General features: G+C 32.0%; 1 protein-coding gene across 1 annotated transcript in view; it reads left to right on the top strand.

The window, feature by feature from the left end:
• The window catches only part of LOC107448357 (protein toll), a gene marked incomplete at its 5' end in the record, with an annotated part of 34800 nt that extends 10762 nt beyond the window's left edge, over positions 1 to 24038 (top strand). Inside the window, 6 exon segments of the mRNA XM_043043752.2 lie at positions 819 to 1066; positions 2206 to 2526; positions 4412 to 4559; positions 11981 to 12169; positions 17934 to 18063; positions 23420 to 24038. Coding sequence (XP_042899686.2) covers positions 819 to 1066; positions 2206 to 2526; positions 4412 to 4559; positions 11981 to 12169; positions 17934 to 18063; positions 23420 to 23645 — 1262 coding nt within the window. The 3' untranslated portion in view covers positions 23646 to 24038.
• Positions 24039 to 24325: the final 287 nt, after the last annotated feature.

Below are 24325 nucleotides of genomic sequence, written 5' to 3'. Positions count from 1 at the left end.
ATTAGTGTAAAAAAGCACTTTCGGCAAAATACTAAAATAGAGATCTATCGACAAAGACTACTCACTTCTGCCTAGCTTACAATAGTATGAGATTGACGCAGCTGATAGGGTGAATTTCGGAAGAGAATGCTCTCTCTGGTTATTTCAGCTGCCGTTTTTAAAAGCGCTATATGTTGAGCCACCTCAGCTAGATTTTGCATGTGACATTTTTAGCGGCAGTCATTGATCGATTTTCTAGCGTTGCCAATTGGGGAGTTGTAATGGGGCTTTTTTTGTTGCCGTGTAAGAGAAATATATATAGATTTCGCGACTAATCACTGTAACAAGTTTTTCTGATGTTGGCCTAAATAAGTTTTTAATACAAACGAAATGCTCCATTTGAGAGCCTAGACAAAGCTGGAATGAGAAAAGGAAAAAACAAAATTCACGATAAAAGCTAAAAATGTAACCTTTATTCAATCTTTAAGAAAACAAGCTTGGCATTCCAATGACTCTAATAAGTTTAAAAAAGCTTTAATTTCTCGTCAAGCTTACTATGCCAACCAAATGAAAAGGAAAATACAACGTTTGCCGTAAAGTTGCCTGCTATTTAAGTATTAATTGTACTTTTAGATATTCCCCATTTCGTATTAAATCTTGATCATTCTGAAACTTTATCTTATTTCAATTAAAAAGGATTGAAAATAAATCGGGTAATAATGCAAATTCGTTACGATTAAATAAATTTACTTTTATTTTGGAATTGTAATTGTTATGAAATTTTAATTATATTATATTAATGATGAATTTCATTTCTGTATATTTCTCCCATATTGAAGTTAATCCATTTCGATGTGACTGTGAGTTTCTACCTTTTATCCAATGGATCTTCGCCAATCCAAAAGCTCCTGATGTGTTTAGAGGCAAAGGCATCTGTGTACCAGAATTCCCAAGCGATAATCATCATTGCCCGTCACAATGCGATTGCTACTGTGCAAATGATGATGAAGAGTACTTCATGGCAGTGGATTGTAGCTCCAAAAATGTCTCAATCATACCTCAGTTTCTTACAGCTTATAGTGTAGAGGTTTGGTAGTTTTCTCATTTGGTATATGCTCTATTATAAATATTTACCATTAAATTGTTAAATGAAGTTTTATAAAAAATGATATTTCCTTACATTTTTTTAAAGATTCATGTCAAAAATTTAAAATTTTAAACAACTTTAATAGCCTCAAACAGTCCTTATAAGTTTTATTTTATTTAAAAGTATTATTGCACAAGTAGAAAAATTACATTGGTTTTGAGTGAAAAAGTCAGCAAATATAGCATTATTCAAATGTTTTATTATCTTTTAATATTGTATAAAATGCTTTATTCCATTTTAAAATACAGATAATGTTTGCACAACAAAGAATTTTTTTTTCAGGAAGAAATGTCAACAAATTTTTAATAGAATATAAAGCATCTTGCATTTAAGAATATATTGTTTTCTTGACACCTTTAAGTTCCTTAAATAATCCGTAGTTTAAAATTAATTTAAGTACTTTTATAAAATTTTAATTTGAATTTTATAATTTATTAAAATCGAAATGGTGAGAAAAAATAAGAAGGAAATATTAGAGATATTGATGTCAACCAGATGTCAATATGAGATCACAATGAGATTTACAATGTCGCAAGGGTCTCACCATTGGACGAAACTGTGACATATCCACGTCTTACAGAGTCACCATGTGACTAGGTCCTCTCAGTAAGCTATGTTGTAATCATCACACGGTAACGTTACTGAATGTAATAACCATAACATTCAAAGTCGCAGACATGAATGCAGTGACGTAATGACTTGAAAACTACATTAATATTGTTCATTTACGAAAGTTCGTACCCAATTACAATAACTATAACTATAGTAATTAAATTTATAGATTTTAAAAGGTGTTACACAAATCTCAAATTTTCCTAAAGGTTTAGCTTTATTCACATTTTATTGCTCTTTTTATTCAAAAAATTATAAAATAAAGTTCAATACTGCATTCTTTAAATTGTACAATATGTCAATTTACTATATGTTTTCAAAATATGAATTTTTGTCTATTTTAACTTTTCCTTGTAAAGTGATATGTTTAACTTTAATTTATTTACAAAAATTTAATATAAAATATTACAATAGTACTAAATTAAAGACAAAACTATTTAATCATATTTTGTTTTTGTTTTTTTCAGAATTCACCTTACTTTAAAATTAATTTAACATTCCGTTTTCATATGAATAAGAACTATTATACTATTGATGAATCTGTTGTAATTGCTGATACAGTTGGAGAAATTAACCTATCTGACAATAACTTGGAGTCTTTGACAAATATACAAATACCTAATGGTCTACGTCGTCTGTTCTTACATGACAATAAATTGAAAACTTTGCCAAATTCGTTACTAGCAGATTTTTCAAGACTTCGACTAGTGTCGGTTTTTAGCAATCCATGGAGTTGTGATTGTCATGCCATTGACTTTCGAAGATGGATTGTTACAAATCATGAAAAAGTGAGAAGAGTTTATTTTCCTTAACAAGCATGTATAAATCATCGTTCTGAGGATTTAAATGCTTATTGACAATTTCACAGTATTCTGCCAAACGCGAAATTCATTTTGTGATATTTTGATCATTAAGTGTTTTAAAAAACTACAATTTAAAATTCACGTGTTGATTAGTCTTTATTGTTAACTATAATGCCTTTTGACATTAAAATATTTTACGTTTACTCCTTCAATGTTAATTCCGTTAAAAAAATGAAGAGTGTTTTGTAACATTTATGTATCGATATTGATTTTTTTTATTTTTAATATTTGATTTCGCAGTAATTTTATTATCCTGAAAAATTACCTAGACAAAGTCACTATAACTTAAGCATCTGCCTCAAGAACAGCTATTTCCCTGAAAAGTGGGGTAAAATCTGACATCAATCTCTTCCCTAAACCAGAAAAGACTCCTTAATTCCCTATGCAAACCCACTTATCTTTTCTTAACTCCTAAAAAAATTTTATTTTGAAAACGACAGCAAAAACATCTACGCATAACATATTGGATACCAGAAAAAAATACAGATAACAGAAACGGCTAGTCGTTTTTAAGAAAGAGACAGCAGTGATGTTTATGTTGAACATAACTAAAAAATCTGTTAGATTCTGGCACAAACGCCTTATCACTAAGCTTTACAGATCTAATATCCCTACTGACATCTTCCGAGCTCTTTTAGACAGAAAGACAACAATTTCAGAAAAAAAAAACGAAGTCAGAATACTTGGAACTATGAGGCCTACCTGGAACTATGAGGTAAATGTGTCGCACGGAAGTATACTTTGAATCCTGCTATATACATATCATTTAAACATCACGTTTACTAGGAAAATTAAAAAGAACTAATAAGATTTAATTCTGACGGTACAGAATTTCTTGTCAGTTCCATCAAGCTGAATCATGATGTTGTTGTGTTTCAAAATAAAATTAAAAACTAAGAAAATGGCTCTACAATTGACGCACAAAAATTCACCTTGACAAGTCAAACCAGCTTATTGTTATTATTTGTGCTGCCTGCTTCTTGAGTAATCTACAATAATAAAGGGAAGAGTTTGTGTATCATGAGTGTGTCGCTTTCTTATAAATCCAGAGCAGTTTATGAAATTTCCTGAAATTTCAGCAATGGGAGAAAAGAGCAATTTTAGCCCCGACCCTAAATTTCATCCAAAAAGGTCAATCAGATCGTTTGGGAGAGACACTTAAAAATGCCGTTGTTGAACATCAAACAAAATTTTGAATTTACAACTACCAATGTTCAATTCCATGGCTTTGTAATTTTGAACCCAATCTAGAAGACAGGGGAACTCCTGAGTGGAGTACAGGGGGAAATGTTTCATTGTGGAAGACTTTCTAATGAAACTTACCCACATTTGAAATACGTGCAATAAAAAATCACGAAAACCTCACACTGTTAGACTGACGCAAAGAGACTCCAACCCATGATCCGTCTACCACTGAGGATATTTTACGTCACCACTGTGATCGTTGCGAGACGGGTGCGTAATTCGTGGGATTCGAAACTGAGTTCACCTGATTACGAGGTCAGCGCTCTTTCCCCTGGGCCACCACGGCTCTTTTCCTAAAATTGCAATTTTCAATTTATTTTGAATTTCAGACCAATACTAATTAGGTCAAACATTAAAAAAGCCGCTTTCTACGAGACAAAGATCAGGCACTAATAGTAAGCTTTTAGTCTTCGTTTTAAATCGAGAGTATAATTATATAATTGATATTATTCGTACTATAAAAAAAGGTTTATTTAAAAAAATATGGATTTCATTCTTTTAAATACATGCTCTTTTTTTCTCATAACACCGATATTTAATCGTTCATTCACTTTTTTGTTTTTAGATTAAAAATGTGAATCAAACGTTGTGTGGCAATGTTGGGGAGTCGGGAGACGATTTGCTGAATGGAAAAGCTATATGGACGCTAGATGAAAAGGATTTATGCCAAACCTTTTTGGAATTATATTTTTTGGTTGCTTTTGGATTTATTGGTTGGTATTCATTAAGTATAAGGTGCTCTGTAATCACCACCTTTAACACATACATAGCTGTTGTTTTCTTAATCATTGTCAACAATGAATATTTGTTCATTAGGATCCGTGAACAACATTTAAGTAAGAGTAAAAGATGATGAAATTCAGACGAATAATTTTCTCTTAAATAATTTGCTCTGTCTTTGTCCTTCAATTAACGTCCTTTGAAAGTAAAATTGTTTTATTTTATCCACTTTAGCGTGAGCTACTGCTTCATGCTGCATGTTGTTTGGTTGAATAACACAGAGGCTAATGCCGGCAAATAAAGTATTTATTAAAACATTATATGAGGAAACAATAGTTCGCACACACAGTGCTACACATCTGAATCAACCAACAACTAGTCAGCTTCTTTAACAAATATATATCTATTTCCCCTATCGGGAAGTCGTTGTATTACATCACGCAACTCATTTGAGAAGGAGAGGAAAAATGAGATTTTATTTGCATATTAACAACACTCCCCCTGCGAATAAATACACATTTTTCCACAAAATATAAAACATAAATATACTAAATTTCTCATACAACTTAAACTTATTAACAATTAATCAATTAATTTTATTTGTGACACAGTCCAAGTGAGCTTGTCAAAAGTTACAGCTTTAGTTAGGAAATCTGCGATCATTTCGTCCGTTTGCACATACTCTACTTTAATAATTTTGCCAATTATATCCTTTACGTAATGAAGTTTCAAATTGATATGTCTCGTTCTAGAATATGATTTTGCACTATTCAACCAATCAATCGCAGATTGATTGTCAGACGAAATGGTCACAGGTTTCTTTACAAATATAGAATAATGCAATTCTTCTAATAAATTTAATATCCACATTAGTTCTTTACAAACACCACCTAAAGAAACAAGTTCCGCTTCACAAGTAGATAGTGCAACTGTTTTTTGTTTATTGCTCTTCCATGAAATTAAAGAATCACCTAACATTACAATTTCTCCTGAAAATGATTTCCCATTTTCAGCATTTTCCCAGCTTGCATCGGCATGAGCATTCAAAAGTCCTGATTTGTTACTAAAAAATAATTTTTTATCCTTTGTACCATTGAGATATTTTAACACTCTTTTAGCTAAATTAAGATGTCGTTTCTCAGGTTTATGATTAAATTGAGATAAGTATGAGTAGCTCATGACAAATGCTAAGTCTGGTCGTGTTCTGTTCGAGAGATATAAAAGTTCCCCTATTAATTCTTGATATTGTGTTTGGTTAACCACTTCGTTTGAACAATTAAAACTCCTATCCTCATCTCTTACGATTGGTGTTTTTACACATTTAGAATCAAACATACCATGTTTCTGCAGTAAATAGTTTATATATTCAGTTTGAGACAAAGTTACGCCCTTCTCACTTTTATTTATTTCTATACCTAGAAATTTATTCTCTTTACTTTCTTTCACTTCAAATATCCGAGATAATTTTCCCACGATATCATTATACATTTGTAGATCTGAATAAATAACTATTAAGTCATCGACGTATATTCCAATATAAAAATACTTAGAATTCTCTATTCTAGTGAAAATACAATTATCCGAAGCTAGCTGTTTTAAACGAAGCTTTTCTAATTCCCGTTTAAGGTGTAAATGCCAATTTCGACCTGATTGGGGTAATCCGTAAAGACTACGTTTTAACTTGCATACTTTATTTTCACCATACAAATGTTTAAAACCTGGGGGAATAATCGTATATACAGTTTCTTCTAAATTACTATAAAGATATGCAGTTTTAATATCTAAAAATTTTACTTCTAAATTTAATTCGGCAGATAATGCTAACAACAAACGCAAAGATTCGGTACTTAACACGGGTGAATAAGACTCTAAGTTATCACGATTGTAAGCATCACTAAGTAAACATCGTGTTCGTGAATGGAATTTAATTCTTCATTCAATGCTTTTTCCCATTTTAACCAATTTTTATCACGTTTAGCTTCATCAAAATTACCCGGAATATTAGTTACTAAGTTTGAACTTGCTTTTTCCTTCTTTCTATCTGATCGACGTACACCTAGATCTAGTAACCTGTTTTCGTCTTCAATTATTCGTTATTCATTTAATTCCCTAATTTTTTCTTTTGTTGCACCTACTGGACGACCGCGAGTTTTCGTTTCACTTAAATCTCGGCTATCATTCAAATCCAGCGGAAATTCAAAACTTGTATTTTGGTCTTCTACATTAGTTTGGATATTAAAAAATTCCTCGATGTCATTAGATTTATCTTCACCGAACAAATTACTACTACCTAATAATTTCTCATTAAATTTTACTGAACGCTCTTCGATTACTTTATTTCTTTCAGGATCGTAAATACGATAAGCTCGTCTTTGATTCGAATATCCCAACATAATACCTTTTTTACCTGGAATAGAAAGTTTGTGTCTTAAAGCTTTAGGAACGTGATAGTATACTGTAGATCCAAAAACACGTAGATATTTATAGTTCTGCTTTTTATTAAAGAATAATTCTTTTCGAGGAGTCAGGTTAGTAACATGTGTTGCATAGGCTATTGCTTCAGCCCAAAAATTTAAAGGAAGTTTACTATCATAGATTAATGTTCTAGCTCTATCTAACAAGACTCTATTAGCTCGTTCAGCTTTACCCAAACTTTCTGGGTTGTACCAGGGCTAAAGAGAATAGAAGGGCTGGTTCACTCCTTTGAAGTATCTTTCGCGTCACTAAGTGACGCGAGAGAGTGAAAGAGAAAGTGACGAGAGCGAGAAAAGAAAAAGTAAGAGCGATGAGAAAGTGACGTCACTCTAGTGACGTCACTTTGGCGCAAAGCTCGCACTTTTACTTCAAGAACGGAGCGTTTGGCCTTACTAGCTCTAACTAATATTGGATCATTTCTTTTTGCGAGATATTCTAAGACATTTGTTATTTTCTATAATGACTTTCCTCAGTTTTTGCAGTGAATTTACAAGATATTNTTTTAAAAAAATAATTAAAATGAACTAATTTTTTTTAAGAAGATGCGTTTTACAGAAAATAATAATTATTCTCAAAAGTTTATTAAATATTTCGTTTCTTCCTCTAATGTAACTTTTTTCATTTGAACTTTAAATGCAAATAAAATGTATGGGCTAACTAAAGCGCAGTTGCTATTTCATTTCTAATTTTTATAATAATAATCGTTTTTATTAGAATAATAATCGTTATACAATAATAACGATTTTATTTATAATAATATCGTTTTTATTTATAATAATATCGTTTTTATTTATAATAATAATCGTTTTTATTAGAATAATAATCGTTATACAATAATAACGATTTTATTTATAATGATATCGTTTTTATTTATAATAATATCGTTTTTATTTATAATAATAATCGTTTTCATTTCTAATTTTTATAATAATAATCGGCAATAAATATCGTTTTTGAATAAGCTACATTTTTTGTAATTTTATTCAAAAATAAGTAAGTTTTATTAATCAGTTAGATAGTTCACTCTTGTCGGTCAGAACTGTATTCTTTATTTCAAAATGATTTAAAAAACACTATTTATAAGTAGATTTTAATGGTTTAAAGAAGTTTAGTTAATTGTGCAAAAATGGTTACAGAAGCTTATTTTAAAGTTAAAACACGCAAAACAAATTTTCTTTGAATATTCCCAAATTATTTTTCTAGTCAAAAGCAGGAAGTAAATTTTAAACAGTCACATTTCTCTCTGGTTTAATACATTCAAAATTCCATCAAAATTAGGTGTTTTCACTGAATTTAAGATAGAATTCTTGTTCATTTTTTTTTTGCATTTCCTTCATTGTTTGTCTTTTTTTAAATGTTGTAGGAAAAAAATTAATTAATTTGCCTGAATATAAATGAACACAATTACAAGGGGGAATAATTGACTTTCAATTTTTTTCTGATGTAATTCAGAATATTCGAGACAATTAACTCGAAATAAGAAAAAACACATATCTCGTATTAAAGTCATTATCAATTTACCGCCGATATAAACTTTAACGTTTGTTTCGTTCTCTCTACTTTTATTAATAAAAAAAATATATATTGGACATCCATTTAATAAAAATGAATGTTTCTTTTTATCTTTTAGGTTAAGAGCGATCGTAGCTTCAGCTCTAAGAGCGGAGTGAACTAGCCCTTCTATTCTCTTTAGCCCTGGGGTGTACGGCACAGATTTTTCATGTGTAACTCCGCATTCAGTGAAATAAAACTCAAGATCTTTGTTTACAAACTCAAGACCATTATCACTACGAAATTACTTAATTTTCTTTTTTATTAAGTTTTCAAATTTCAGCTTAAACCTTAAAATTTTATCAAATACTTCGGTTTTGTTTTTAAGAAAATAAGTAAAATACATGCCAGAAAAATCATCTACTAATATTAAAAAATATCTTGAATTACCCAAAGACTTAACTGGGAATGGCCCACACAAATCACCATGTATTAATTCTAAACTTGTTGATCTTTGAGGAGTTAAAATACTAAAATGAGGTTTTCTGGTAATCTTAGAAATATCACATGATTCACAAGACAATTCATTATCAATTTTTAAATGTAACATTTTACACATTTTACGCATATAATCAGCATTTAAATGACACAATCTTTTATGCCAAATTACATTCATTTCAGCGTTATTTTTAACTTTGTTACACTCAGAAAGACATACATCGTTATTAACATTAGGTTTTAGCTTAACTTCTAATTTTTTATTCACATTTAAAGCTTTCAAAACTACGCGTCCATTAGGAGCAATAATTAATACTGAGTTTGAATGTGATTTTAAATTATACCCCTTATCCATTAAGCATGTAACTGACGGTAAATTATGACGTAATTCTGGTACATACAATACATTACTAATTAAAATTCTTGCATTATTACTTAGTGAAATAGCTTTAACAGTTCCGGTTCCTTTAGTATCCAATGTAAAAGTCTTACCTGCCTGGTATATTTTGCTGTCGTAAGCATCTATAGATTCGAACCAGCGTTCATCTTTGCACATATGAGACGTGGCTCCGCTATCCAGGATCCAACATTCGTCCACTTGTCCTTTCTGTTCAGCTGAAACTAAGGCGAAATCCTCTGGAGTAGCACTTTCGGATACCAGTGTTTCTTGAAAATTTGGTTTTCGACGACCTTTTGCTCGACTGGTCGGTGGTTTGTAGTCTCTATCTGTTCCCACTTCTTGATGTTTCGAATAACAATCCCTTGCTATATGTCCCGGTCGTCTACAGGCGTAGCAAATTTTCCTAGGTAAACTCTTCTTCTGAGTAGCATATGCGGATTCCAAATTTCTATGTCCACGGGATCTCTGTAGTAAATCTTTTTCTTCTTCCCTTAAGACTTCAAGTATTTCTTCTACCGACTTTTCTCGTTACGTTTTTAAAACTTGTTTTATGCGCTCATATTTTCCAGCTAGACCTCTGACCGTGTAGAACACTAATTCTCTGTCAGATATTTTCAGTCCCAAGGAAGCACACTTAGTCGATAATCCTTTAGCTCGAGCTATATAATCGTTTACGGCTTCTGAATCCAGCATTTCTAAGCTCTTAAGTTCGGCACCCGCATCAATCTTTTTATCTTCCTCAAGCCCAGTGTAGGTAGTTTTAACTCTTGTCCACAAAGCTTTTGCATTCTTTTCTTCTGCATATTGCAAAGCCTGTTCATCTGATAGCGACAACTTCAAGTATGATACAGCATCTTGGTTAGTAGTTTCCTAAACTTGCAATTTACCAGGGTCAGTTGGAGCTTTCTCTGTCAATGCCGACATTAGTTTCTTGAGATTCAAAACCGATTCCATTTTCATGGTCCAAAGATGATAATTAGTTCCAGACAACTTCGGAATTCCAAAAACTAAGTCCTTTTCCATGATGATCGTAAACCACGCTCTGCTACCACTGTTGTTTGGTTGAATAACACAGAGGCTAATGCCGGCAAATAAAGTATTTATTAAAACATAATATGAGGAAACAATAGTTCGCACAGTTCGCACACACAGTGCTACACATCTGAATCAACCAACAACTAGTCAGCTTCTTCAACAAACCCATATTATATAAAGCGCTAATACGTACGTATGTATCAATAAAACCGATGATATTTCTTTTCTCGCGCTGGCAACAGTTTTCATTTTTAATTGATTGGATTCGGCGCGCAAGAGCACGTAGTGAGCATCATATGGCTAATCCATGTTATATAAAACGCTAATACGTTTTAATTGATAGGCTTCGGCGCGCAAGAGCACGTAGTGAGCATCATATGTCTAATCGGGTGAATTCTCACCGAATTATCAAAAAAATTCTCACAAAATTATCTTCATCGAAGCCGATGCTTTACATCCGGCGTTCAGTACTATTTCATATTGTTTTACAACACATGGTTTTAGCCCTCTGGTGGGAAAGACTTTAAAACAAAACTTACAACAGTTACTTTTCTCAACAACTGAAATTTAGAATAGTGTGATTAAGAAAAATATGCGAACTCTTTGCAATTTCAAATTAATATTGAAATGCAGGGGTTTAGAATTTTCTACAGTGAAAAGTCTTCGGAACTTCAGTGTTCAAAATAGTATACAAAAGCTAGGCGGTAAGAACGTATCCAATGAGCGAGCAAAGCGAGCATCGGATTGCGAAGGGGTTTAGCGAGCGCCAGCGAGCAGGGGGCGAAGCCTCCTAGTATATATCTATTTCCCCTATCGGGAAGTCGTTGTATTACATCACGCAACTCGCGCAACTTATTTGAGAAGGAGAGGAAAAATGAGATTTTATTTGCATATTAACAACACTACAACTGAAAATAAAATTAGTACAATTTGAATGAGTGCCTTCAAATTCTGACTTTTTGTACTGCGTGGAAAAGCTCCATGTTATAAAAACCTTACTAGATGACCTTAAATATGAGGAAAATAACGTAATGATTTCAAATATTTCATTCTTCCTTTTTTTCAAATTTTTTTAGTACTTCTGACCCTTCAAACTATTAAGTATGTAAAATCCGAACTAATGCTCGGAATTTACTAACTTAATAATTTGCAGGGTCAGGGGTCGTTTTACCGTAAAATTTACTTTTTTTGTTTCCAATGTCCACCCGATTGACACTCGTCATTCAGGTACTAGTAGGACAGATTTGTTGGCCACTCCTTCATGGACACCATATTAGGTGGGCCAACGTTGCTCCCACAGTAAGGACAGACAGCACAAATCATGAAGGAACATCTATGCCATGTCCGGAATTCGAATCCAGAACCTTTCTGGTGTGAGATCAGATCCCTGACTACTGCACAATCCGGTCGGCTTAAAGCATAATATAGAAATATTTTTTTTAATAAAATTTCATTTAAAATCATTTGGTAAATATTTATAATAGAAATATTTATATTATTTAACAAATTTAATAGCTTTCTTCTTGATCATCACTGTCTTGAAGATAGTGCATACAAGGTATAAAATGAACATCAATGCTTGGCTCTATGCACATGGAGTTATATGGGTAAAGGAAAAAGATATCGACAGGGATAAAATTTTCGACGCATTCTTATCATTCAGCCATAAAGATCAAGATCTGGTCATAATGGACATTATTTCTGGTAAGAGCCTTGATTAACTATTTAGCATAATTTTAAAAAGCAGAATCATTCTTAGTCAGTTTTAATTAGTGGTTTCAGATAAAAATGAGAGTAAACATGAATGTTATTAATTTCATTACGTAAAGCTTTACATTCCTCTTCTACACTTACATTTATATGTTAAATAGAAAACTACAAGAGTTTTAAAACATATTAACATATAATGCAAAATTATGTTATTAAAAATAATAATTACTGTTTTAGTTTCACACTGTAAAAAATGGATGCTCAAATTTAACGAAATCTTCCGATACCGTTTCCTGGTATATGCTCCGACCAAAAACTTTATCAAAGTGACATAAAAACTATCGTCATTTCTCCAAGGAAACGAGTTTCGTCAAAATTTAAAAAAGAAATTTTTCTATTCTATTCTTTTTTTCAAAAAAAAAACTGATAGCGCCTAATGTATTTAACTTTTTTAATAATCACTTTATCGTGGACACCATATTGGTAGATCAATGTCATCCACACAAATCAATAAAGACTGATAGGACAGAGAGTTAAATCATACTCATACCCAAACCGAGATTCGAACCAGGAATCCAGGTGGGAGGTAGTCACGTTATTTTCGATCAATCTAGTCTTCATTTTAGTTAGAAATCTCCTGCAATTCACTACGACAAAGTTCCGTAATTGAGGACAGATTTTTGTCATAAATTTGAGTGTTCGTCGCAAACCACGCGTTTTTGTGACGAAATGATTTTCAAAATTAACGAAATACAGCTTAAAGATTGCTGAATTGTCAAATGTGAGAGTTTTATTCCTGAGAGGTCAGATGCCATATTTTTTTATAAGCTGAGTCGTTTACCATTAGCTTCTACGAATAGTTATGACAACTTATGAAGGTCACTGTCGACATTGGAACATTCTACGACCAACCGTTCGAACGGGATGAGCGGAAAACGAAAGGAAATTTTTTGATTGGTTTAGCGTTAGCCATTGTTTTAAATTTAACTATATATGATTCAAATTTTCTCATATTGATTGATTTCTCATATTGATAGTGATTATTACTAGCTTAGAGCTCTATTTGATCAAAACAATAGCTTATTACACGCATTTAAATTTTCCATTATTTTATATCGCTATTTAAATTCAATAATCAACATTACGTGATAGCACGCAGGGTCTACACCACCAAATTTATACTTTTAAAGTTGCATGATACTACGCGCATTTTTTATCCATAATAATTTTCTTAAGGGGACAATGGACGTTCAAAACCAAAAATTTTAATTTTCCTCCTAGCCATATGAAATTTTTATTGAATATTGGTAAGCTCAATAGAAGCCTGTGTATAATTTTTTTTAAGAAAACGTTAATTATTTTTCAAGTTACAGCTAAAAGTATATTTTTAATTAACGATAAATTAGCAATACATAAAATGTCCCTTGCGCATCAGTTTTGCTTTTTTCAAAATTATTTTTGTACAAAAAAGGAGGTTATAAGTACTTTAATGTATTTAACTTGTTTCAGGTACAATATAGAGCAATAATGTGTATCAAAAGTTTTTTTACACATCGCTCTTAAATTTTCATCAAAAAATTACTATTCATAAACTTTCGTTTAAATATTAGCAACACAAATTTTTGTGCAATGCTAACTAATTGTAGTTCTATCTTTAGAACAAACATCAAATAATCCCTGAAAAAAATTTCAGAGCAATAGAGTAAAAATTGATGCACAAGGAACTTTTCGAAGATGGAAAATCGTCCAAAAATCTTATTCTGGGAAAAATCTATATTTTTCAATGCAAATGACTTACAACATACAGATTGAAACTCTTATAACTCGTTAACAAAATCTCCAATTTGAATTCTGTTTGCTGTATATTATTCAGAAAAGTATGATTTTTTTTAATATCACAAAAAACAAAAACACCAAGTTTTAAGGATTTTTCGTATTTCGAACGTCCATTGTCCCCTTAAAAAGTGTTTCTAGAATTTTTTTTATTTAAAATCAAAGGTAATCGAATAAAAAATATATATAAATTTAAAGGCAAAATTAGTATGTGTGTGGTACTAACTCGTTAAAGTGAAAAGTAAAAAAAACTACATTATTATTGACCATATTATTACTGACACTTAATTACTCAAGGTAATATATTCATTGTGAAATGAAAAAATAAATAAGCTATGCACTAGAAAAGAAAAGTAATGGAATAAATATAAAGATATTTATTTGCCCACAAGAAGAGTAAAAATCATAATGCTATCATTGACGACAATGATGCTTAACCCCTTAACGATCGGTAATTTTCAAGAAAACGGTCATAAAAGTGCCTTATTTTTTTGGCTTTTGCATTTGTATATGTATTTATTTAGTGCTGCAACTAGTTTAAAATAAACTAACTATCTACAATTTCCTTAAAAATATCCTGGTACTGCCATCAGGCGTATGAAATGAGAAATAAATTTTTTTCCGGGAAGAAGAAATGAATTAGTTTTATTCTTATTGGCTCGTTACTACTGAACACTCCAGCCCGTCAATATCACGGGAGCGAGAAATAGCGGACGAAATCTCGCTATGTTATTTTAACGGGAGCGAGAAGGAAGGGGTTAAATAATGTAGGTAATATGTAAATTGATAAGAAAAAACTTATATACTAAAAAGCAAACATAATGGGAAGAAGATTATTTTTCATTTAAGAGAGCTGTAAAAATCGCCATATTATTATTGACACTAATGCTTTATTGATAATATGCATAAATTGAAATAAAATTTAAAAAAAAGCTATGTGCTAAAAAGCGAAGCAGAAAATCGCCATTCACAGATGACGCCTAATAATTGTGTACTACTGCTACTGACGATAATATGTACAGTGCGCCAAAAAAAAAAACGACCACACTGAATAACTTTTGATCTAATGATCATTTTAGGACATCTTAATGGCTCGAGGAGGAGGACTTCAAATATGCTAATTAATAAGTGCAGACAATATTTTAAGTTGTAAAATCAGATACAAAAACGTTCTTTCTCTGAATAAACCTACCTTTTTTTTGGAGGATTCGGGTTTTTGACCTCCAAAATATAGGGGTAGCAGCAGTCTGGGAAATATGTTCACTATAGTTTGGTCGGGAAAGCAGTCCATAGTTTGAAACGCTTAATGTTAATTTTACTTTTTGCGTATTTAACTATATCTCGAAAACTTATCAAGTAAATTCAAAAAAAAAAATTCAAACAATTATAAAATTCGTTTGTCCGAAGATAATGAAATGCAAAAAATAACTTTTGATAAATATTTATTATTTTTTGTTATTTTATTCAATAATAGTCGAAAAAATTTTGAATTGTAAGGTACAAAGTTTTCTTGCCTCATTTTCAAAAGTATATGTATCCGCACGGATTTGTAGCGCCACCTAGTATAACTTGTAACACTTAAAGAGAGAGAGCGTGTGTGTGGAAGCAGAGCTGTAACGAGCTACAAAAAAGCTCTCTTCCAAATAATAAGAAATAAATATTGTGCAAATATACAGTCCGCTTTTTTTCTGTTTATTGAGCGAGTTCATATTTACCTGAGCGTCGACATGAGTGGTCCGCTCACCAGGAGGAATAATCAGCAAAATTAAAATAATTAACGAAAAGAGTTTCGTTTTGAGTTCCAAGAGATAACCATTGTGGACAGTGTTTCGAGAAAACTGTGTATTCGAGCTTTCCCATTCAAAGTAGGATTGTTTTGATTTTTTAATAAAATACTTTAATTTGCAATGTTTAAGAATTGTAAAATAGATGATATAAGGCTTATTGCCTGCGAACTAGATCTAGAGATTAGTGATGATATGACTGTGGTAAACTTAATTGATATAATTAAAAGTTGTGAAAAATATAAAACTGACTCTGAAACTGTAAGTGATCTTGTAAATTTAATAGTAGAAGAGCGCAAGTCTGAAGAATCAAAACAATTAAAGTTAGAGAATATAAAGCTCAAGAGAGCTAAAACTGAACTAGAAATTGCACATATTCGTGCTGAGCCATAGGAGTTCGAGAGAACAAAAACTGAATTAGAAATTGCACGCATTCGTTCTGAGCCAAAAGAGAATAATATAGAGCTAATTGAATCTCATAATTCCCTAGATTCTTTGATTAAGAGCATTAGAACATTGACCATTAAAGTTCCGAGTAAACCCGAAAATTGGGGATTCTTTTTTACAACGTTAGAACGAGCATTTATAGTTAAGAGTGTGCCAGATAAATATAAATCTGAGATTCTTCTTAATCTGCTTGGAGAAAGATCGTCTAATAATATCACATATGTAAGTGATGATGATCTTAATAATTATGAAAAAGTGAAAGAAATAGTACTTAGAGAATTTCAGTCAACGGCTCAATCTTGTCTGGAAAATTTCAAAACAAGCACACGACAGTTAAATGAAACGAGTAGTTATGTCTGGAATTAAAACAAAACAGTTCTTTTGAGTACTGCAATTTGTTCTTTATGTGATTCTTTTGGAAATGAGAGTGATGTTCGTGTTTTATTAGATTCGGGATCTATGTCTAATTTCATAAGTAAAGAATGTGCAGATCGCCTACAATTGAGAAAGAATAAAATAAACCTAGTAGTGTCTGGGTTGAATGATTCAGCTATTTCTGTTAGGTCTCAAGTTAATGCTACTTTAATAAATAAAGCCCGAACTTTTAACGCAGATCTAAATTTATTAGTTGTTCCTAGAATTACGGAGTCATATGAAAACACTGGTTTATGACACCCCTGTTGATAATGCTGGTTGCAAGAATCGCAGTAGCTGCCTGCGAGATATGCCTGGAGTAGGGCAGAATGTTCGAATGTCCATCCGCCGGAGATGTGAGGTGTACATTGTAGCCGGTGGCAAAAACTTCGAACACTTACTTTGGCCCATGTACCATATAATTTTTTCAATGTATTATTATAGCGATTTTTCACTTACGGTCTCTTTTCTTTATGGTGCTTCTGTGTACGTCACCGCTTCAGGAAAGCATTTCCGACCCCACATTGCTATATGATTTCAAGTCGTCAGGGTGCCCCCTACCCCTCTTAGAAGTTCTGAAACGCTTAACTGAGACACCCTGTATATTACGGTCCCTCGAAAGGTATATGCACCGGAGAAAATTACTTGATAGTGGTAAATTTTGAATATTATGAATTGGCCGCGAACAGTAGTATCATGCCAAGTGAGGCTAAATACATTTTATCTTTATACTAATGGGATAAACTACAAAAAACGAGTTTTGCTTACTTCAATAACGTAAGGCCACCCATTAGGACTACATATAGCATTAAATAAAAAGAAAAGCGGAATTACTTTAGTTATATTAATTGAAAGCGACATTTGCAGAACGAAAAAAAGCTGTATCCGAACTATTTTATACCAATTTATTAGAAGGGGGGACTAATAATTCTTTGCTTTATTTTATTTACCACTGCCTAATTTAAAATAAAAATCCTGCAAGCATACTAAAGACTAATATGATAACTTGTGTTAAGATTAAAGTAGGCAAAAACAGGATCTGTTACATTAAACATACCCATATTGATACAGTCATTTTTCTGTTATTTTTTCTTATTCATAACGCTTTTAAAAATTTCACTTCTGTGTCAGTATAGGCTTTTCAGTTCTGAGCATAATTTCGTAATGTTTCTCAGCAATGATTTATTGATTATTTGCTCTTTTTTTTTACTCACTCACTGCGAAGAACGGGTATTCAGCTAGTAAACAAATAAAACTCATTTCTCTTTCCATTGTTTCAGTGATAGAAGTCAAACAGCCTATGACCAGACTGTGTCTTCATTACAAGCACTTCAAAGCTGGGGATTTCATTGACCAAAACATTTTCAATGCTGTTCAAAATTCGAAAAGGACTGTTATCATGCTCTCAAAGTAAGATTCAGATTGCAAAAAATATCGATTGAATATCATTTTATTTTACGCATTTTATTTTGTTTAAGATTCTCCCGCCGTTTGTAATTGATCGCGTAGTCTATGCGTTCGGGAATATTTCATTTACGCATACATGATAAAATCTGTTAATTTTCATAAATACATTTTTTTCACCTGTTTAGTTTGTTGGAGATAAACTATACCAAAAATTGGCAATGAGCGAAAAAGTGTGAGTCGGTCGAGAGATATTAGAATAGAGCTAAAATAATTTTTAATTAGCTCATCATTTTTTAAAAAATAATTAATTCTGTCATAATATTAATTCATAAAAAGCATTCAATTGTCTGCATAGCTCAATTCTGAAAAAAATTAAATGTAAGAAGATTTAAACTTCAGTTTAAATTTAATAACAACAAAACTGAACAACAAACAACAAAGAAACAAATAACCAAAATGTGTCAGAATTCGTTGTTTTTTGTAAGCAAAGGTAACTTTTGATATCGAAAAGTCATTCTTTCATTATTGTTTTCTGAACATCAGAAGATTTGCTTTGTGACTCTGCATAATTATTTTACCCAGTTTGACATTTTTACAAAAGAAAACTATGAGACTTATTTCCCTATGAGAAAACAAATGCACAATTTGAAAAAAATCGTAGGTTTCGATAAAATAGCTCAATATAATTAAACTAATTATTAAACTTTATATAGCTTAGTATAGTATTAAGTATAGGATCAACAAATACTGCCATTTAGCAGTAATTATTGATTTAAGCATACTGTTCCGCAATTCTGCAGGATCATTTTTATGACAGTTTGACATTTTTATAAAAACAAAATATGTACTGTCATTAAACTGATTTCACTTAGAATTTACAAAAGCACAAAATTTGGGAAATTATTGTATGTTTTAATAAAATAGCTCAATATAAACTAAATATTACACTTTTTCCGCTTGTAACAAACCAGAAATTTCTGTCATTTAGCAAAAATAAACTCGTGGAAAAAAGGAAAATTAATCTAATAGCGAAAACTTTAGTCTTTCGATTTTTTACAGCCGTCGTTGAACAACCTACCCAATTTTGAGTGTACGACTACTAAATTTTAACTCCGTAGCATTGTAATTTTGAATCCAATTCAGAGGACAACGGAACTCTTAGATCAAGTATTGAGGGAAATTTGGTTTTGTGGAGGACTTTCTTATGGAACAAACCCGCATCTGCACAACACCTCCTAGAAAAGAGTAGACCTCTGCACGGGTTACCATAAATATCCTCTAGTAGTCCAAACGTAATGACATATTTCGTATTTTCAACCACTGCGCAGCTTAGTACCCCGAACGTAATGACATCTTTTTTATTTTTCATCAACTGCGCAGTTAACTTCGTCACATCGGACTACTGAATTGATCCGTGCTGAGGCCTTCCTACTTCTAGGAGGTGTTGATCTGCATTACATGGAGAGGAAATCCACGAAAATCGCGAAACGCGGAATTTATACCGACCAGCCATCGCTGTGATACAAATCTGGATCACCTCATTTGGAGGCGATTGCTCTATTTCCTGATTCACCACGACTTAGTCGAAGGCAGTATATGCTTTAGCTTAGGGGTGCACAACCTTTTTGAGTGAAGGGCCACTTGCACAGCAGGTTGTCTAACTAAGGGCCGCACATGTATTGAGACATGTTAATGACAAATGTAGCAATGTTTATTTTAACATTAGTGTTCTATTTTTTTTATCAATAAACTTAGTAATATATTTGTAAAAAATTAAAGGTGTTCCATTTTTTGAATTCATTCAAAAATAAAAAAAATTATACTTTTTTTTACAAAAAAAAATTGCTATTTTAATCATATGAACAATAGATTTATCAAAATAAATAAAAGAAATGTTTTTTTTTAATAATATCATGCAATACGAAAATTCATTTTTGAATTACGAGATGCATCCAGAAAGTAAGCTTCCCTATTTTTTTTTTAAAAAAGAACTCATACTTTCAGGGATATATTTATTGGCAACAAGTGCAGCAATGTTTCAGCTATTTTTCAACATAGCCACTACCAGAATTGACACACTTGTCGTATCGTGGTATCAACGTTTGCATCCCTCTGCCGCATGTAAATGGAACCAGCGTGTGATAGACGTTTTCAGCTCTGCGTCGTTGCCAAAACGCTCACCGGAGGACAGGAATTTCTTGAGGTGCAAGAAAACATGAAAATCGCTGGGAGCAAGATCAGGGCTGTAGGGTGGATGATCAAACAACTCCGAGCCAAATTTCGTCAAAACAGCTGCTTGGTAANGTCAGATAGAGAAATGGTCATGCTCCAAAATTGTTATCAAGTACTAATAAGAATTTTTTCAAAAACATTTCAGCTTTAGTTGACTGTCACTGGCAAATGTATTTTTCACAAAACTTAAATGTTGAAGGGTTTATGTAATAAGTACTAAATATTCTAATGTTGATATATTTGGTGATTATTAAAACAGGTCCAATACTGAGTTTTAATACAGATACTTCGGAAATAAGTATATTACAGTCCCTCGAAAGGTATATGCACCGGAGAAATTTACTTGATAGTGGTAAATTTTGAATATTATGAGGCCACCCATGATTTTGAATACGTCACTATGATTTTGAATACGTAAGGCCACCCATTAGGACTACAAATAACATTAAATAAAAAAGAAGCGGAATTACTTTAGTTATATTAATTGAAAGTGACATTTGCAGAACGAAAAAAAGCTGTATCCGAAATATTTTATACCAATTTATTAGAAGGAGGGACTAATAATTCTTTGCTTCATTTTATTGACCACTGCCTAATTTAAAATAAAAATCCTGCAAGCATACTAAAGACTAATATGATAAATTGTGTTAAGATTTAAGTAGGCAAAAGCAGGATCTGTTACATTAAACATACCCATATTGATACAACCATTTTTCTGTTATTTTTTCTTATTCATAACACTTTTAAAAATTTCACTTCTGTGTCAGTATATGCTTTTCAGTTCTGGGCATAATTTCGTAATGTTGCTCAACACTGATTTATTGATTCTTTGCTCATTTTTTTCTTACTCACTCCGTGCGAAGAACGGGTATTCAGCAAGTAAACAAATAAAACTCATTAATATTTGCATTGTTTCAGTGATAGAAGTCAAACAGCCTATGACCAGACTGTGTCTTCATTACAAGCACTTCAAAGCTGGGGATTTCATTGACCAAAATATTTTTAATGCTGTTCAAAACTCGAAAAGGACTGTTATCATGCTCTCAAAGTAAGATTCAGATTACAAAAAATATCGATTGAATATTATTTTATTTTGCACATTTTATTTTGTTTAAGATTCTCCCGCCGTGTGTAATTGATCGCGTAGTCTATGCGTTCGGAAATATTTCATTTACCCACACATGATAAAATCTGTTAATTTTCATAAATACATTTTTTTTCACCTGTTTAGTTTGTTGGAGATAAACTATACCAAAAATTGGCAATGTGCGAAAAGGTGTGAGTCGGTCGAGAGATATTAGAATAGAGCTAAAATAATTTTTAATTAGCTCGTCATTTTTTAAAAAATAATTAATTCTGTCATAACATTAATTCATAAAAAGCATTCAATTGTCTGCATAGCTCAATTCAGAAAAAAATTTAATGTTAGAAGATTTAAACTTCAGTTTAAATTTAATAACAACAAAACTGAACAACAAAGAAACAAATAACCAAAATGTGTCAGAATTCGTTGTTTTTTGTAACCAAAGGTAACTTTTGATATCGAAAAGTCATTCTTTCATTATTGTTTTCTGAATATCAGTAGATTTGCTTTGCGATTCTGAATAATTATTTTACCCAGCTTGACATTTTTACAAAAAAAAACTATGTACTATCATTAAACTTATTTCCCTATGAGCGAGCAAATGCACAATGTGAAAAAAATCGTAGGTTTCGATAAAATAGCTCAATATAAACTAATTATAAAACTTCATATAGCTTAGTATAGTATCAACAAATACTGCCATTTAGCAGTAATTGTTGATTTAGGCAATCTGTTTCGACATTCTGCAGGATCGTTTTATGACAGTTTGACATTTTTATAAAAAATTATGTACTGTCATTAAACTGTTTTCACTTAGAATTTACAAAAGCACAAAATTTGTGAAATTATTGTATGTTTTAATAAAATAGCTCAATATAAACTAAAATATTACACTTTTTCCGCTTGTAATAAACCAGAAATTTCTGTCATTTAGCAAAAATAAACTCGTGGAAAAAAATAAAATTAATCTAATAGCGAAAACTTTAGTCTTTCGATTTTTTATAGCCGTCGTTGAACAACCTACCCAATTTTGAGTGTACGACTACTAATGTTTAACTCCGTAGCATTGTAATTTTGAATCCAATTCAGAGGACAACGGAACTCTTAGATCAAGTATTGAGGGAAATTTGGTTTTGTGGAGGACTTTCTTATGGAACTAACCCGCATCTGCATTACATGGAGAGGAAATCCACGAAAAAATCGCGAAACGCGGAATTTATACCGACCAGCCATAGCTGTGATACAAATCTGGGTCACCTCATTTGGAGGCGATTGCTCTATTTGCTGATTCACCACGACTTAGTCGAAGGCAGTATATGCTTTAGCTGTCTAATCTAGCTACAGCGTAAATAAAACCCCATAAATTTATAAAAAGTGAAAGGCCAATTTTTTTTCTTTATCACTCAAAAAAGTTTATCACATAACAAATACACCGAAGATCTATTGCATTATGACCACCCTGCTAATAACATGTAGGACCACCTTTAGCCTTCAAAACTGATAGCACCCGCCGTGGCATTGATTCCACAAGGTGCTGATAGGTACTCCGAGGTATCTGGTACCAAGCGCTCACCAACTGGTCCTGCAATTTCCTCACATTGCGAGGGGGTAGCGTGGCAGCGTGATTTTGGTTTTCCAAGTATGACCACAAATGCTCGATTGGATTAAGGTCAAGTGAATTTGGGGGCCAAGACATAAATTGAAAGTCACTGGAATGCTTCTCGAGCCAATCCATGACTATTCGACCTTTATGACATGGTGCATTATCCTATAGGTAAACACCATCCCCCGCAGGAAAAACTGTTGCCATGAATGGGTGAACCTGGTCTGCAACTATGTTCAAGTAGCTTACAGACGTCAGGGATTGTGCTATGAGGATTATGGGTCCTAATGTGCCCCATGAAAACATTGTTCCTGGGCGAGAAACCATGAAAACCTGGCGAGCCCATTGTTATAGAAGGAGGGTGGTCATAATGTAATGGCTCTTCGGTGTATAATGTGCTTACAGTAAATTTTTTAAATAAAGTGTCATTGAATTTGTAGGAACTTCCTGGAAAGCGAGTGGTGCATATATGAGTTTCGTGCAGCCCATTTGCAAGCTCTGAAGGATAAAATAAACCGCGTCATAATCATCAAATTGGGAGAGTTACCTGATGATCTCCATCCTGATATCAAAATGTCTTTAGAAAACACGACTTATCTCACTTGGGGTGAGAAATACTTTTGGGACAAACTCTTCTACGTTCTTCCAACGTCTGGTCAACGATAGTCCAAAACTACTAAAGTTAAAGCTGACAACTATTTAATGTTGCATGAACTGAAGTGATAGACAAACGTTGACATGTAATAAAAGAAAAAAAATATTTTATTAAAAATACCTTAGTAATTCAATGTATTCAATGACTACCTGGTGTGTCTTGCATATGAATAATATAAATATCGACTTTACATATAGATATCGACTGACTGATATTATTGATTTAAATTTTGCAGATCATTGGACATAGGTCATTGAACCTCATTATTTATTTCGATAAATGTATTTCTTTTGATGATGCAATTATAATTATAATAGAACACTTCGTAGGCATTTGTTAACTTATTGATTTCACTGTTGGTTGCACTCTCTGAGTGTATTTTTAATTAAAAATATCTCAAAATATCTTTGTTTCTGTTGGTTTTTGCAGGTGTGCAATGCGCAAAAAATAAACGGACCACCCTGAATAACTTTTGATCTAATTATCAGATCTTTACGTTCTAAGATTCAATGATTTGAGAGGGTGACCTCAAATAGGCTAATAGTTAGTGCAGACGATATTTTAATCTATAAAATCAAATAACAAAAGACTTACTTTCTCTGAATAAGCATACTTTTTCTTCAACCGATTTTTGACTTCCAAAATATCGGGGGTCGATAAAATCTAATCATAATTCCATGCATAAACTAGC

This window comes from Parasteatoda tepidariorum, chromosome 2 (genome assembly GCF_043381705.1).
Source record: "Parasteatoda tepidariorum isolate YZ-2023 chromosome 2, CAS_Ptep_4.0, whole genome shotgun sequence".
Lineage (NCBI taxonomy): Eukaryota > Metazoa > Arthropoda > Arachnida > Araneae > Theridiidae > Parasteatoda > Parasteatoda tepidariorum.
Note: the sequence above shows the minus strand (reverse complement) of the source record. Positions and strands in the feature narration are given on the sequence as shown.